A 17,912-nucleotide genomic window follows, 5' to 3' on the forward strand; every position below is an offset into this window, starting at 1 on the left:
GCAAAAGCCCTTCAGCAGGGTGTGTTTTTATTCGTGTGTGTTCCCATAACTGTATCCTTGGCATGTTCCGGTACTTGCTAATCACCCAGATTTTGTGCGTTTCATCTTATATGAGTCAGTCGTTCTCAGCCATTTCTGTGTAGCAGAGATCTGCGTCGTGTTTCAACACAGCGATTCTCAGCACCCATAAATTACCAGTGGTGGCAACTTAAAGAAGTGCTGAAAAGCCATGAACAGAGCTTTACTTTACTATCAGTGAAGCGTAAGGCTGCACTATCCCACACACGACCTGTTCACACACACTCACATAAACGTGCATGCGTGCATACTTGCGCTCACATGCTTACATATGAAAAACATAAAACATAAATCTTTATGCCTTCACTGAAGGTATTATTATTATTTTGGGTTTCATTCAAATCCGTCGTTTTTGTGACCAAACTGTGAAATCTGTCATCTTTTTATGAGATCCCATTGCTTAAGCCATATTATGCACTAATGCATTAGCATTAGTCTATGAGTCATGACAAGAATGAAATGACTCTTCTCATCAACTTATTGAGTTATCTAGCTGCCTAATACGTCTATAATTCCATATGATCTTTCTGATGTGTCCGCGCGCTGCTAGAACAGAGAATACAAAATACTGTGTTAAGAAAAGAAAAAAAGTCAAATTGACCTACTTTAAATGGACTAAACGCTGTTGTGTGTGATGTGCAAAAAAAAAAAAAAACTCAAATCCATATGTTCAAAAATCACGAGTAAACACAAAAGAACAGAATGTATACTGCAGTGTAAAACACAAGAATGACTATATATATATATATATATATATATGTGTGTGTGTATGTATTAATATGACTGAAGCAAACTGATAACATTAAGTTGCTGTTTAAGGGTTAGAGCAGATGACAGTTATATGGGTAACAATTTTAATTAGAACACCAATCATAAATCTTAGTTCATGTAAATTTCAGTACATTTTTAAGAGCAGAAGTTACACTGTTAACACTAATAAACTCTAAATTTGTATGAACAAGCAATGAACAACTGTATTTTTTAAATAAATGCTATAAAAATATACAGCTTATTGCTAGTTTATGTTAGTCAGTGCATTCATTAATGTTAACAAATAAGACATCATAAAGTAATACCCTTATGTGTTTACTACTTTTATAGTGTGCAATCACAACAAATAAAACATGTGAACTCTGGAACAGGCTTTCTCTTTCTGAGCAGCCATTGCATTGTCATCCCTCTTTCTTTTTTACTGATCACAGGAGTCATGTGGATAGTTTTCTTTTACTACCGCTTGTTTGTGAAACACATCAGAGATCACAGAGCTACTGTATGATTAGCACAAACCCCATATAATTGACAAGATAAGGCATTGCCCTCAAAGCGCAATCTTGACCCCCTTTTTGCCTCAGCCGTCCCCCTTAAATGAGAGCACATGCAGAGGTGAAGCCCGGCCACGGAGATACGCGCGCAGTGTGTAGCATGAGCGTGTTTGTTCCCGAAATGGTGAAAAGCCACGGAAAAAGTATCTAAATGACCATACAGTACAACATACAATGAGAATTAAACACATGGGGCAGCTGGACTCTTATCTGAACGAAACCCGGCAACAAAGGAGCCCTAAGACTAAGAGGCTTGATGCATGGGAAAGCTATGGGCCAGCTATTGTGACTGCCCTTCTGCTGAGCAAATAGTCCAAACTGTTCATTCCCCGTCTTCCATTCTCTCGCCGGCACATTGTTTGTGTCCTTGCATTTCATTCGGCAAGGAAGATTGCTCTCAGGCCCAGTGAGCAAACAGTCCAGAAAAGAGCCGGCTATCTTCTGCTGTTCCCAGGAGAACTAGCATTTTGATTTGGGCTCCAAGCTGTCAGAGGATTGGAGAGTTGATGTCAGGGTGCCTGAATTAATTGCTTTAAGCCGAGGAGGGGGCTGACTGCGTTTATCGCCAACTGTTCAGTAAGATGTTTCCTAGCAATTATGCCCTCGACTTCGGCCGTGAGCTCCTCGATTGTGGGCTATTATATTTTACAGACATGCTGCGGGACTCTGGGCTAAATAAACTTCAATGCATCTGCGTGGACGCATGTTACGTGGTGAAAAGTCATCAGGACCGTATTGAAATTCAGATTCTGCGCTGGCAGAAACATCAAATTGCACAGCCTGTTCAGTTGCCATTTTTTATTTCAGGTCAATCGCAATTCGAACTGTGCCTTTCCTTGTTGAAAGTGTCTGTTTTTCCAAGCACAACATTCTTCCAAGCCAACCAACAATTCCTGAATGTCACAAATGACATAACGCTGTTACTTCAAGCACCATTTAACAGCTGAAATTAATTGTAAACCCTTTTGTGTTCTTGTCCGTTACCATCAAAGGGCACTGCAAATGCTAAATAATTCATCTTCCCTATTCCCATCTTTCCCTTTTTCTATAGCTTCCACGGAGAGAGCATTTGCATCGTAAAGGCATTATGAGTCTCAACCTGTCACGTAAAAGGCAAATAGATTTGTTTAGATTATGAACCGCCTCTCATATAAGTCTCACTTCTCATATCCATCACCTGATTTGATTCAAAGGTGGCATCATGGCAAGGCACCCTCCAACAATGCTTTGTTTTGCATGTAAAAATGGCTCTTTGGTTGATTTGCATCGGTATAGGTTTGCATTGGTTGGAGAACGGTCTATGGGAAGGGCGACCTCAATGATGAGTTGAGCCATTTAAACTTCCTAATACACAGTTATGGTAACGGTTGTTGCTAGTAATGAAGCCTGTACCAAACATGCATAGACTGTACCTCTTTTCTGTGTTAATTCTGTTTTCACAACATTAATAGTGTGCAACACTTTCTGGAAGTAAAAACTTTATTTATTTATTTATTTATTTATTTATTTATTTAGCATTTATTCTATCTGTTTTTAAAATAATGATAAATAACATTGGAACTTAATTTCCTTGAATAGAAAATGTCACCAATCAGACAGAGTAGCAGCGAGCGAATCATGCCAAAAGATTGTGTGTATATATATATATACATATATACATATATATATATATATATATATATATATATATATATATTGCAGGAAACCTAAAGTTTATTGTTTTTTTGCAGTGCTTATACACTTTTTAAAAATCCCAATGGGAAAAAGAAAAATGAAACAAATACAACCAGGACCATTGCCCGTTTGAAAAAGTGGACGGGCACTATTGCACTCAATTTCATGTGTTTAAATGCATCTTTTCAAGGTACTTTAATTCATTCTTCAGAACGATTGATATGCTATTCATGGGAATCAGCAATTCACAATTGCTTTTGTATTACAGTTAAACATCCACTTCAGATGATTATTATAGCTTTTAATGTGGCTAAGGGGCCTCGTTAACATTCTCACTAATTGAAGCTATTGTCGTCGCTTCTGTAAATTGGAAAACAAAGACATGCTCGCAGATAATAAATCAGCCACAACAATAAGGAAAGCTCTTGATCTGACAGGAAATTGAATTAAACTGCCTGCTATGTGGCTGTCAGCACGAGGAGAGGGGTTAAACATTGTGTGTCAGGGGACCACTACTGTGTAGCATCTGAGAGTAATCTGTACTAACGTACCAGAGGCTCCTCCGGGCTTTTTAACAGGCAACACCCAGACATTAATCTCTTTGTGATAAATGCATTTATACTGGATTAAACTGAAGATTGCCTTTAGTTTGAGAAAGCGTCGGTGAATTATTTCGGTCTGAGTTGGGGGATTTACTTTAAGAGCTCTTGCTGTGGAGTCTCTGGGGACAGCGTGGGTAGAGATCCTGGATATGTATTTACTAGTAGGTTAAATTTGTCCGTGGCAGGAGATCTGATTCGATCAAATGAAAGAACATCAACTGGTATTTGCTCCCCCATCATGTTTGCTCATGTCTGCTTTTGTTAAGTGGTTTACCAAACAAATAATTTGGATGTAAAAACAAATGCTGTTCATATATAAATGTGCTTTATAACTGTCTTCATTAAGTTTCATTGCAGCAGTTGGAAGAAACATAAAGAAGCATCACTTCAAAACTCGTAAATCCTGCAGCCAGATTATGTGTACGTGTCTGTGTTTATTCTCCATGAATGCTTGAAGAAAAAGATTCTCATGAATGTTGCATGAGTATGTCCATCACCCTCTAAAGTACAAGCTCCTCAATGTTGAAAAAAAAAATGCAGAAATCACCTTTGTGACATACTTCTCTCACGTACAATAAATTGGACAAGCTCTATCTTGGAATAACCTATCGCCTTTACCATTTCAGCACTGGGAACACATGCAGGACACAATCTGATTCGCTTTTGTTATGCAGGGAATCACGCTGGGGCATCTGGGCTTGTTTGCCTTTGGTGAGAAATGGAGATTGGTTTGGAGGTCTGAATGAATTGCTGGCGTCTGTGTTTATTGCTTTCATTAAGATTTAATGAGTCAAGTGTCCTTCCCAGTGACTTAGATTTTACCCACAGCATTTGACCACAGGAAATGTTGGGCAAGTCTGTGAACTATTGGCATCTGCACCATGTAGACGCGTGTTAATGTAAGTGCACAGGAAATGGTAGGGCTGACATCAACACTGTCATTTTTTATTTAATAACCTACTTATTTCAACCATAAGACGTAATCTGGCATTTGTCCAGGCAATTTTATCCCTAAAAGATGCTGATGTTTAAGCAACGAATCGAGCGAATGGGTTTGTTGAATGGACATGTGGTTTGGCCTGTACGTCTCAGCAAGAATTTCACACCAAGCTGTTGGATGAGTGTGAACACAGGCCTGAACCGTCACACTCTTACACTAATTCCGCTGCATTCGGCATGATGACCACAACACCCTGACAGCATGTAGGTCATTTAACAACATCTCAAAGAATAATAGACAATGTTCCTATTCAGTGTCTAAAGGGTTGGGCATGTACGTAACATTAAAACCAATGTGAGACCAAAAAAAAAAACATATATATATATATATATATATATATATATATATATATGGTGTTGATTTATTTCAAAACAATGCCACCTACTCATCTCATTAATTACTATAGTAAATTGCTCAAGAAATGCTCATGAGTGTTTTATTAGAAAATCAGTCAGCTCGTATTATATCGATACAGTAATTACAAACTTAACCCATTTGAATAGCTCAAACAACATATTTAAGTCATGTTAAGGGTTTAGATAGCATGCATTGAATCACATGAAATGCAAACCTTTCATTAAAGGTCAGAAAGCATGCATTTCTCCAGCCAGTGTGCACTTATATGATAGACAGCAGGATTTGTTTCATCTTTTGCTGTGTGGAATGTCTCAAAGGTTCACTTCATCAGGTTATTAAGATGGAGCTGTATCTTTCCATGCTTATCATATTACTGAGATTATATTATTTAATATTTTAATATATAATTGTATTGACCAAGGTAACTAAGAACAAGTAGTGCAATTTATTGCAAAGGTATTATAAAAGCATACTCCACGTTTTATGATATTAAAAAGAAAAGGAAAAAAAAAAGATAAATGTATTAAAATCAATTGTTAATTTTTCACAGCTATTTTGGGGGGAAACTAGCGTTTTTCCGAAGTACACAACCAGTTCAAGGTCATCTTCAGAAAATAAAACGTGTGCTCTCCAGTGTTTTCTGTCAGACTTTGTTACACACGTAGACCAATTCATAAATATGGAATTACTGGGAACAACATTTAAAAAGAATGAAGACATGTTTTAGCTTTTATTGCAATTTAAATAGGGAAATAGCTTATCATTTTATTAGGCTACTTGAAAATGTTGGTGGAAATATGACATGGAATTATTGTTGTTAGGCCTATTGTTGTCGTCGTCGTCGTCGTTGTTGTTTAGAAGTATTTATTAATATTTAATCATATTCGGTTTTGGGGGGGAAAATTGTACTAGTTTTACATGTAATCGTATTGCTCAGCGTTTAAAAAGTCCTAAAGACTATTACAAAGACTAACCTAATCCTATTCGGCATATTGCAGTGAAACTGCCTTTCTAACTTTAGGGCGTAGATTAGGCGTCTGCGTTGAGCATTAATATAGTGTGGGACAGCAGCAGGATTAAGAGTATTTGGTCTTAAATCGGGGTAGTTCGAACGGACCCTCCCCAGCAATGGGTTAAAGCGGCATTACAGCTTGTAAGATGGGTGTCCCGCAGATCTCCCTGGAGACCAGCTCCACTTGGGTGTTCCAGGACTAAGTGAAGAGAGCAAAATACGTGCTAAAGCCATTTAGCTGGCCCGATGTAGTTTAGATGCCACCATACACTGTCATGCAGTTCGGATCAGACTGTTTCCATTACAAAATTAGCTAATTTTGCGCTTTAGGTAACAATATGAGTCGTTCATGTGCATTCAATTCAATCAAAATAAATATAAATAAATCAAAGTTTCCTTCCCAGTGAGTTTTTAACCATTTTTGGCCTGCATTATGTTTGCATGAGACGTAGCTACTTATGAAAGTTTAGGTGATGCCCATAGCTCTCCTTGAGAAACTTTATATTCCTAATGAGAATTTTAAGGATCAGTTGTTTACATTCCGGCTTTCATTTGCAGTATGATATGCAAATTGGACGACTCCGACGAAAAGCAATTAAACAGGGTTACCTAAGTGAGAAGGGAAAACACGCGAGGGAAAAGCTGATCTCGTTGCTATAACAACAATAATAGTTCGATTTTAGGTTTTGTTTTAATTCGTTGTAACTAACAGATTTTACAAATATATTTTATGTCTTATTTTTATATTGCATTCTTGAAAGTCGCCTACTCTATCTAAAAGCATCTTGGAGTTTTTACATTCCAGGCCTCCTGTTTTAGATACATAAAAATCAGTAGTAAATATGGGCAATATAATAATCTGTTAATTATAATATAAATTGCTATTATTATTGTTATTATTATTAATAAAAAATAAATAAATAAATCGTTGATGATTGTGGTGGTGAAGATGGTGGTTTTTAAAAACATTGTACAGAATCAGAAAAGAAACAGCCGGAGTAGCTCCCACTCCTTTTATTCTTTTCTTTACGTTTTGAGGATAAACCTGATCTTTCTGTAGACTGCCATGGTGATAATTATTTCGTCTGATGTCAAACATTACCAAACATAATTTTATGCTCATAGCTGTTAATTTGTGTCTCTGGAAACGTATAAACCGACCAGAAATTCGCCGCAAAATTTTCATCTTGCTTGTCGAAAATAACTTAATATATAGAACGTCTCGCTTTTGTTAAATTAGAGCCTTATGCAATCGTAAAATCTGTATTTATAATTTGATTGCAAAGCCAATGCGTTTATCTCGATAACAAGTGTGTCGATTAAAAAAAGAAAAAAAAAACGCATTACTACTATGTACCTGAGAACTCCATTTGATGGGCTGCGGTTATTGGCACGACGAAACCAATGCATGTCTTCTCCAGTATCACTGGCATCAATCAGCTGGAATAGCCATCTGACAGTCGGCTGAAAGAGCCCCTTAACATCAGCACTTGAGTTGTGTCTGTTCAAGCGTCGAACCATATTGCCGTGAAATCAAAGTTGCACGCAGAAACCTCCTATATGAAATCCTTATTAAGCCAAACACACAGCATGCATCGAAAGCCTCAGCGGTGAGCTGGATTTAATCATAAAAATGTTCGTACCTGGAGCCTGCAGAACGGTAGTCGGAGCCTCTCCCGCTGCCTTCTGCACAGGGCTGGAAGCCTCGCGGCATTTATTTGAGCTCAAACTCTGTCACTGTTGACTTTAGCAACAAAGCAAAGATTTCACTGCCCCGCTAGTTTAAAAAAATGATTATTTTACCAAGATATCGATCAGTGCGCTATAAAAATTCAGCCTAGCATTATGTCTAAAACGAGGGGCACCGAAATTTAATTTCTGTGTAAATTTACCTAGAAGTGACGTGCTCCTATTCAAAGTTTACACTTGTGTGATTTGATTGCTCATGTACACATCCTATATGTATTAATACCGCCTTTTCATTGTTTACCAGTTTTTGTTTATTCGCAGATCATGGGGTTTTGAAATACAATGAAATGGACTGAGAACTAAAAACACAGAGGTAACAAAACCAGGCCTTCTTTGCCATTATTCAAGTTGAAGGAGAATTCTCTTAGTGTACACATTCATGTGATACCCCAGGGGGATGATTTGCTGGCCGCAGATGACTTCTTGATCTGCAAGTTTGCTATTAAAAGGAGAAAGCCGGTAACACAGCTTCCTTATTTGTGTCGGGACAGCAATGCGATGCCTGTCAAATATGCCCCTCTGCTTAAACATTTCTATATCTGGTTCTATATCTGGTTTTAGTTCGTTTTTTTCTTTTTTTTTTTTTTTTACATCAGATGGGTCTCACGTCGTATTTATACCTTTTAAAGAAACGAGAAACTAAGTAAAAATAACAGAAGATGTTGCTATTCAGAAATTGGCGCTATTTTTATTTTATAATTTTTCCCCCGGTTGTGTCTCATTTAAAAAAAAATATAAAAATGGAAAGAAAAAAAGCTAATCTTTTAAAATATTTGTTGCGAAACTGGTGAACTGTTAATAGATAATTAATAGAGCCTATATTTTATGATATTTTTTATTTATTCATTTGTACATCAAAAGGGTCTCAGGTCTAATTCGTAGACACAAGAGACTTTTTAAAAATGACAAGATGTTGCTGAACTGAGAAATTGGCTCGGTTTATATAGTGATTTATTTTTGTTATGTCTCATTAAAAAAAAATCTTATCTTTTGCCACCATCATATATATATATACTGTGCATGCGTAAATAAATTTAATTGTATAGATTGCATGCAAATAATTTGTGTCCTCTTTAACGTGGGTTTCTGATTCTGAACACAGTGTTATTGTCGTGATAACAGATTTTAAATGGCTATCGCTATTTTACGTAAAATGCAATCTTTCAGTGCATTCGAATATAAGTATTCAGAATATTCAGTTTCTGAATGTTTACAAACCCATGTAATTAAATGCATTTTTGCTTATTTCATTGATCAGAACAACCTCATTTCTTGGGCTATTTTTCAGTTTTTTATTGTTGATATTAATTCAGGTCAGAGATGAAAATAGCAGAGACTTCATTCAATCAAAATAATTTTACTGTGTCAAATTAAATCAATTTGTAGCCCTCACAACTAACAAGCGGTTCATATGTGCAAATGCGTTGATTATTCGTTGAGCAAAATGACATTTGTTATTATTATTGCTATTAGTAGTAATAGTAGTGTAGTATTGCTGTTGTTGACAACACCGTAACACAAATGAGTGAAAATCAGAATTGAGAAAAATTCCAAATAACACTTTAATATAGATTCTGTTCTTGTCATCAACTACAAGAATACACATTTACAAGCCATAAATAAGTTTACACAAGTGATTGAAGAACTTCAATCCGTCCGCAGTCCTTCGGTGTGATTTTGGTCCATTTTCAAAAGCCGCCTCGAAGAGTTCGTCACATTGTCAACGTATCTTTTACAAAATAATTACTAACGAGAACATCTAAATTAACGGAGAACGTCAAAAATCAGAATACATATACACAAGCATTTTACAAATGTACAAATTGTCGCAAGGTCCGTGAGAGTTTAGGAAGAGTTCAGGATGGGCCTGGAGTACACACCTTGGTAGTACGATGTGTCCGGCGAATCCAGGCCCGCTTTGCTTGCCATGGAGCCCATGGATAAGGCGCCGGCCATCGGAGAGCCGTAACCGTAATGCATCACTTGCTCGTATGTCTTTAGGTCCATTTTGTGATGCTGCTGCTCCGAGGACATGAGGTTGTTGATGGAGAAGGGATGATTGAAGGAGTAGTGGTGGTCTGGCTTCAGGTGTCCTTCGTGCGTCAAAACAGAGTGATGTTGAGCCAGAAGATGCTGCGCTTGAGAGGTCGGGGAGGCTGCGTGGTCCGGGCTCAGACCCTGACCCGACTTCATGTCAGACAGGGATCTTTTGTGCTCGTTGCCGGACGAGTTGGAATGAGGAGATTCGTTCCCGTTGCAGCTCTCAGAGCTGCTGTTCGAGCCGCCCTCCGAGGTTTTGCGACCCGGCTCCTTGCTCATTTTCTTGTCGCACTTGAAGCGCTTTTGCCTCCTCAGATAGCAGCCGTTTTCGAACATGTTTCCGGAATCGGGATGAAGGGTCCAAAACGAGCCCTTTCCCGGCTTATCCGGGGAGCGCGGAACTTTCAGGAAACAGTCGTTGAAGGACAGCGAGTGGCGGATAGAGTTCTGCCAGCGCTGCTGGTTCTGTCGGTAAAAAGGGAAAAGGTCCATTATCCACTGATAGATCTCACTGAGGGTCAGCATCTTACTGGGCGACTGCTGGATGGCCATGGTTATGAGAGAAATGTACGAGTAGGGCGGCTTGGCGTGCGTGTAGCTCCTCCGGTAGGTCTTCGGGTCCCTTGATCTGTTTATGTTCGACTGGCCATACATGGGGCTCATAGCGTTCATATTGCTGTACGAGGTTAAGGCGTTCATGGAGGGTGCTTGCGCTGCCATGGGGCTCATGGTCGGGCTCAGGGCAGCGCTCATGCCCGTCATACCCGCGCCCATGCCGGCCATCGCTCCCGTGCCGGGAGACATGCCTGTCATTGAAGGACTCATACCCGTGTTGACATAGGACATGTTCATGGTGTTAGCTGCTGTCATGTTTGCGGTCGAACTCATTCCGGACATAGTCATGTAAGTGTTCATAGAGTTCATTCCCAGTCCAGTGTTCATGTTGCTGACCGAGGTGTAACACTGCGAAAGAAATCAGACAGTACGATTAATTACAGTGAAACTCCAAGCAGGAAATATTTGGAATCGCTGGCTTCGCTAAACTGAAAAGAGAAACACTACAGAAAACAGGGGTCCTAAATGTTTTTTTTTAAATTGTAGCATATAAATAGTTTAATGTAGAACTGTCTTTATTAAATAGTTGCTGGGGTTTGAAGGAAAAAAAACGTAGTAATCTGGAGATATTCAGAACCATGTGTCACTAAAGTAAATAAGTCCTTTCGGAAGGCGTTTTTGCCAGTTAAAGGTTCCCAACATATTGAAAGAAACCCCAGTCGTAGTCGATATTACCGCCTCTCAGAAATGTAAAACCAAGAACAGTAGACTATTTGCTTAAAAGTCAAATGCCCGGTTATTTTCGCTTTCGAACGCCCGATGTTGTGGAATAAGAAAAGCCGTGTATTCATCAGTATCCGTAATTGGAAATGAAAAGTTTGCATTGCATGTCAAGCACAACTTTGTTAGGATAGTGCAGGGCGTCGAGATGATGGGGGAGGATTTGGAGGCGCCTCAAGTCAATATTTGATCTCAAAGTTAATATTATCTCAGGGCTAATATTGAGTTGTATAAAACCGGATCGGATTTCGACGAGGAGAAAAAAATACATATATATTTATTTAGGTGAGTTACCCACCTCGGGCTCTCCGTAGTAAGTGCTCCAGTCAGCTGCGTGTTCGTGTCCCTCCATTTTGACAGCACCGAGCATCCTGGAAAAAAGTTTCGTCTACTTTTCAAAACGCTTCCCCACACGAGAAATGCCGGTATTGTGTGTCCTTTGGCAGCCAAAGGTGGTTGTTGGGGACCACGGGATACACTCGTGTCGTCGTTGTGCTCTCCTCCTGTCAAGAGCTGGCGCATGTGTGTGTGTATGTGTGTGTGTATCTGAGATGACTGCAGTTGAAATGACGCCTGCTGCTGGCTCTTAACGCTGTGATATAGCTCTGTGCGCCCGGGCGAGCCTCCAATCCCTACTGCTTCACTCGGCCCCTATTTGAATAATCTGCTCACACCTAGGCGTGAGACTTCTCCATTTGCCCCCCTATTGTACACCTGCGCAGCTTGAAAAGAGCAGCCCCATTTGAAAAGATTCATTATATCCTAATCTTATTGTATTCCAGCGGGAGAAAGGGGGGAATAGAAGTTTGGACTGCTGCGAGAGGAGTGGTTTGAAATCACATCCAGATAAAACCGGGGAGAACGGATTTAAGAATGCCAACACCTCTGGGTTCAAGTATACTTTTTATTCAGATAGTTCAGCTGTCCCAGAGTTTTTCATTTCGTAGTCCACAAGCACTATTTGTTATTCACAATCAGTTGGAATCCATTTTTAAATCCATGACACATTTAAACAAATTCATCTCTTTTCTTTTTTAATTATTATTATTTTTGTATCCATTTAATACATTTTCATTCTATAGTCCAACAAACAAAATATTGGGCTGCATTTTTTTATATATATATATATAACATAAAATATAAAAGAGAGCAGGACGACAGTGACATAGGCCAAATCGAAACATGCTCAAAATGCGTTGTTTGTTCTGAAATGTTTTCGTCTATTTTGAATTAATTTGTTTACCTGCGCTCTAGTTTATGTAACTAATAGCGGTACGCAGTTTGCTAATGTAAGAGCAGGTCATCGGTGTTGATTCTGCAGAGCTCAGTGGCAAGATTTGATTGCCTTCATTAAACAAAGTAGCCTAACATTTATGCACTTTGTTTGACTATCCACGATATTTAGCCAGTGGTGGTTTGGTGCACAGGCTGAGGACAACGAAAAAAAAAAAACAGTGTACGTGAAGCCAGTACGTGAAGCCTACCACAACATAATTGCTTATATTTTGATTTCCTTCTTTGGCCTTTGATAGCTCTGCATCCCCTTGATTTTGTGCAAAAGAGAAAGAGAAAAAAAAAGAGTGCGCCCTCTCTTGGTCTAAAAATTGATTTTTCCACAGAAATGGGTTAGTATGCTTAATTGTAAACAGCTTAAACTAACGTAGGCTACATGGTAAGGTTTTTATTATTATTATTATTATTATTATTTGTATTATTTAATGTTTAACAGATCTTTAGTTAGTGCTATTCAGACATGTCACGAAATGTCACAAAATTGTCATGTATTTTTCATACTCAAGCGTACAAGAAATACTGATCTTTTAACATTATATAATGAATAATTGAATATATAAATGACACAAAAATCATAATGTTACAGTTCGGTATCAGTTCATTTTATAATCACATTTATTTAAACTTGCAGGCTGAATAGTGGCATTCCCTATCATCTTAATCAAATAATATTTCTTAAAATAAACAGCGAGGCATCAACTCTTTTTCGATTTGACACGTGCCTCACCAGCATCTTAATGATGTAGAATCAGATTTAGTGTGTATTTGCGTATAGCAGGGGTACAATTTGCAAATATAATCACTGAGTTTATTTGGACCTGTGTGTATTGTGTAAACGGTGTAAGTTTGACGTGCTCACAGACACCGCTAAACGCGTGCAACATCGCCGAACAAATAACGTTCAGCAAATTCGTAGCAATTTCTTATTGTGGTTTGACATGTTGTATGCCACTGAACATATTAAACGATGGTGGTTATGAAGGCTAATCTTCTTTCGCAGCAGTCAATGAAATATTTCAACAGTAACAAAATGAGAACTGTCCGTCATTAAAATGTGTGCGAATAGGTCTACTTTTCGTGTTTAGCGTATTCACATTATCCTAATTTGATTTTCATTTATTTTTTGTAGATGCCATTTTAACTATTAAAGACTAAAAAATTGATAATGCTGGACAAATTGTATTCATCATAAAACTGGTCCATGTTATACATCATATTTATTAGGTATGTTCATTCCGTTTTATTATTCATTTATTTAAAATCAAATAGTAGAGCAGTATAATTTGCCAGCTGTCTCTTGATCTACATCTCAAATAAAGAGATTGAAGTGTGTGTGTGTGTGTGTGTGTGTGTGTGTAGCCTACCACATCTTCTAACATGGAAATTAATAGCATCATTATAGTAATTCCCATAACATTGATGGAACTGCTTTATTGTCAGCCTCTGACAGAAAGCATTCACCACAATTTGAGACAAATAGATATGAGCATGCATTGACAGGCTTTTTTGTTTTGTGTAATCCAGTTTTACCAAATAGGTAACTAGGCTTACCTAATTAAAAAAAATATGCAACAGTAGATGCTTTTTAAATTACATGGCACAATGTCCTCCTGGATTATTTTGTTTGAAGTTAATTATTAATGGACAAGGTACAGACTGTGAACGCATTCTGTGTAGAAGGTCATGTATTTGGTGGAAATGCAAAAGGACCATGTCTTTGAGTAAACACACCACGTTGGAGCATAGGTCCATACTTTGTGACTGATCGCCTCTGGACTTGGACTGTCGTGTGTTGCATGTCTCTCAAAATATCAAGCTCTAAAAAAACAGATGGCAAAACTTTTAGATATTTTATTGAGGGCACTTTTCTTTCTTTAAAGCTTCAGGATTTTCTCTGCTTCTCTATGTGGCCCAGAGCTCGATCATTCATCATGTGATTCAGCACGCTCTGTGTGTTGCAATGTACTGTCACTGTGGGTGGCGCCTTGGTGATCCTCCCCAATCTCATACATTAGGGCCTGTATTCTCAGTAAATATTGCCATGGAATCTTTAAACACTGACCTCCATTCTCCTTTTTGTCGCTAGGAATTCATGTTCGAGATCATAGAGAGGTCAGGATATTTTTAAGCTACTAGAACCGGACATAGATAGATAGATAGATAGATAGACAGAATGAACAATATGTAGAATTAACTATATATAGAATTTACAGTAAATAGATAAATAGATAGAACAATATATAGAATTAATATATATATATACATAATGATAGATAGATAGATAGATAGATAGAATAAACAATATATAAAATGATCTATATACAGATAGATACAGAAAGATGAAACAATATATAGAATTAATATATATGTATATGTAATATATAAAATGATCTATATACAGATAGATAGATAGAATGAACAATATATAAAAATATATATAGAATGAATGAATGACAGATAGATAGATAGAATAAACAATATATAACATAATCTATATACAGAATAGCTAGATAGATGGATAATAGATAGATAGAATAAACAATATATAAAATCATCTATATACAGAATAGATAGATAGATAGATAGATAGATAAACAATATATAACATCATCTATATACAGAATAGATAGATAGATAGACGGAGTGAACAATATATAGAGTTATCTATATATACAATTAACAATAGATAGATAGAATTAATATATATGTATATGTAATATATACAATTATCTATATACAGAATGATAGATAGATGAACAATATATAAAAATATATATAGTATGAATGATAGATAGATAGACAGACAGATAGATAGATAGATAGATAGATAGATAGATAGACGGAATGAACAATATATAGAATTATTTATATATACAATTAACAATAGATAGAATTAATATATATGTATATGTAATATATAAAATGATCTATATACAGATAGATAGATAGAATGAACAATATATAAAAATATATATAGAATGAATGAATGACAGATAGACAGATAGATAGAATAAACAATATATAACATAATCTATATACAGAATAGCTAGATAGATGGATGATAGATAGGTAGAATAAACAATATATAAAATCATCTATATACAGAATAGATAGATAGATAGATAGATAGATAGATAGATAAACAATATATAACATCATCTATATACAGAATAGATATATAGATAGATAGATAGATAGATAGATAGATAGATAGATAGATAGACGGAATAAACAATATATAGAATTATTTATATATACAATTAACAATAGATAGATAGAATTAATATATATGTATATGTAATATATAAAATGATCTATATACAGAATGATAGATGGAATGAACAATATATAAAAATATATATAGAATGAATGATAGATAGATAGATAGACAGACAGACAGACAGACAGACAGATAGACAGATAGATAGATAGATAGATAGATAGATAGATAGATCAGTAAGTGGAGGCTGCAGGATTTCATAAATTAACTGCCTGCTGTTATTTGCAGGAATGTGTTATTGTGAAGCTCCTCTTTCAAAGCTTTTAAGCCACAAAAGAGGCCTTTAAACAAAACCGTGTCTGTTGTAATTTCTTCTCTTTTTTGCCATTTGCACTTTTACCCTGTCACATATCTGATGGAACACAAAAGAGCCAGCAGGTTAAGCTTATGATATATCTGTGTGAAACCGATAACTGGATCTCTTTCTTTCCAAATAAAAGATGCAAAAATGTTTGCCACACAGTGTCTGTGGCGACAGTAAACATTCCGCAGCGAGACAGGAGTTTGTTCTGGCTATTATCTGGCACAGCTGTGACAACCCCTGTTGGCTGCAGGTTTGTGGCCAACCAAAGCATGTTTACCTGGAAATGAATCTCAAAAGTAGTGTGACGGGGAATGCACACAACGGCGGTTGGATGCAGAGGGGGGAAAAAACACGGTCCCGCCATTGAAATGCCATTCAAAGCCAAAGGGGTGGTACGGAAGATATTGCACAGGGGCCTGGGCGCAAACAGTGGCGTAAATGGGCTAAAGGACTTCCTCAAATACGCACATTTTGATATTGAGAAGCATTCGCCGAGCACTGCCCCGTAGTGCACTTCTGTTTGGTCTGTATCCAAGGCCCACTGCAATACGCTTCTCTTGTCATGCAAAAAAGGCCACGACACAATCACGCATACCTCAAACAAGGTGCCAATCCACATCCAGCGAGCCCAGCGTACTGGAGGATCCGAATGCGCAAAATCAAACATCTCTTCATTTTGGCTAAATGGCCAAAGCGGCGGGCAGAAGTTAAACAGGGTGACTGAGGGAACAAAACAAAGCCTTTCCGAGGCTTGAGATGGTAAATCTCTTAATTGATCAGATTAATGCATTATAATGCTTTGGCATGTCTGACAAACTATTAGCCCTCTGAGGACAAAAAGGTTTGGATTAAATCCGTTATTTTAATCCTTCCATTTTAATGTATGCCGCAGCAAAAATGTAATATCGCATAACCCTCCATTGCTATTCATCAGTGAGGGAACTGCAAAGTCAACACACATTTTAATTACAAGCCAAAAGCAATTAAACGTGAGGACAAGCGTCAGTATGCTAATTAAATGGCAGGCTCCCGTGGGAAGAGAAGCTCTTAAATATCACTGCTATCAGTCCAGATTGAGCACTACGAGCTGCCATCGTTCACACTCACCTGACACATTTTCACCTCCGAGCTGCAGTAAAGTAAACAGGGGCTTGACTGAAATCAATTCATTAGGGAAAGTTATTAAAGAGGTGACAGCGTGTGTGACGTGAAGTTAGTAAGAGGTTAGAGTTTCCTGTGTTTCCTTGCCATCCTTCTCTCCTTCCATTAGTAAGGTTAGAAATGGTAATAGAGGAAGCGCTGCTTTTTGGATTTTGAAGTTATGGAAAGCCCAGAAATCCACATATCTTAATGGGCTGATTGCACCAATCATTATCAGCGTTTCCGCCGGTTGAAAACTGACTGATGCAGGCGTTCGGCCCCTTAAGAAAACAGTCACGTTTTAGTTTTACATCAGTCAGAAGGCATTTGACTGTTCCCGTTTTCCATTATTCCCGTGTCTGCCGGAGGACAGTCTTATCTGTATTCCGGGCTGATAGGTGATAGTGAGTTCAGGATTAAAGTAGCTGGAATGAAGGCTGACCCAAGACAACCATCACCAAGAGCTTTACTCTGTGTTTTCAGCTTCATGTATTCAAGTATTAACTTCTTTCATGAATGCCTGTTAAATATTTGTTGCAGAATTTATTTAAGCCTTAAATAGCTTTTAACCCTACAAAGTCTACTGTAACGTATTTGAATTTCTAAGACATGATCAAAACTTTGCTGGAAAAATCTGTTACACAATGTATACGTGCCATCTGTCATCTGATCAATAGCAAGTCAAAGACTTTTTAGTATAATTGTACAAACGTCCATCTACAGCTT

The 17,912-nt window shown here is 37.5% G+C and overlaps 1 protein-coding gene across 1 annotated transcript; it reads right to left on the reverse strand.

Moving 5' to 3' along the window:
- Positions 1 to 9,320: 9,320 nt before the first annotated feature.
- foxa2 (forkhead box A2) lies at positions 9,321 to 11,926 on the reverse strand. The gene is made up of 2 exons (XM_051133865.1): positions 11,468 to 11,926; positions 9,321 to 10,797 (listed from the first exon to the last, which is right to left on the reverse strand). Exons 1-2 carry the CDS (start codon positions 11,537 to 11,539, stop codon positions 9,640 to 9,642), a joined length of 1,230 nt encoding a protein of 409 aa, XP_050989822.1. The 5' UTR covers positions 11,540 to 11,926; the 3' UTR covers positions 9,321 to 9,639.
- Positions 11,927 to 17,912: the final 5,986 nt, after the last annotated feature.

This window comes from Labeo rohita, chromosome 17 (assembly GCF_022985175.1).
Source record: "Labeo rohita strain BAU-BD-2019 chromosome 17, IGBB_LRoh.1.0, whole genome shotgun sequence".
Lineage (NCBI taxonomy): Eukaryota > Metazoa > Chordata > Actinopteri > Cypriniformes > Cyprinidae > Labeo > Labeo rohita.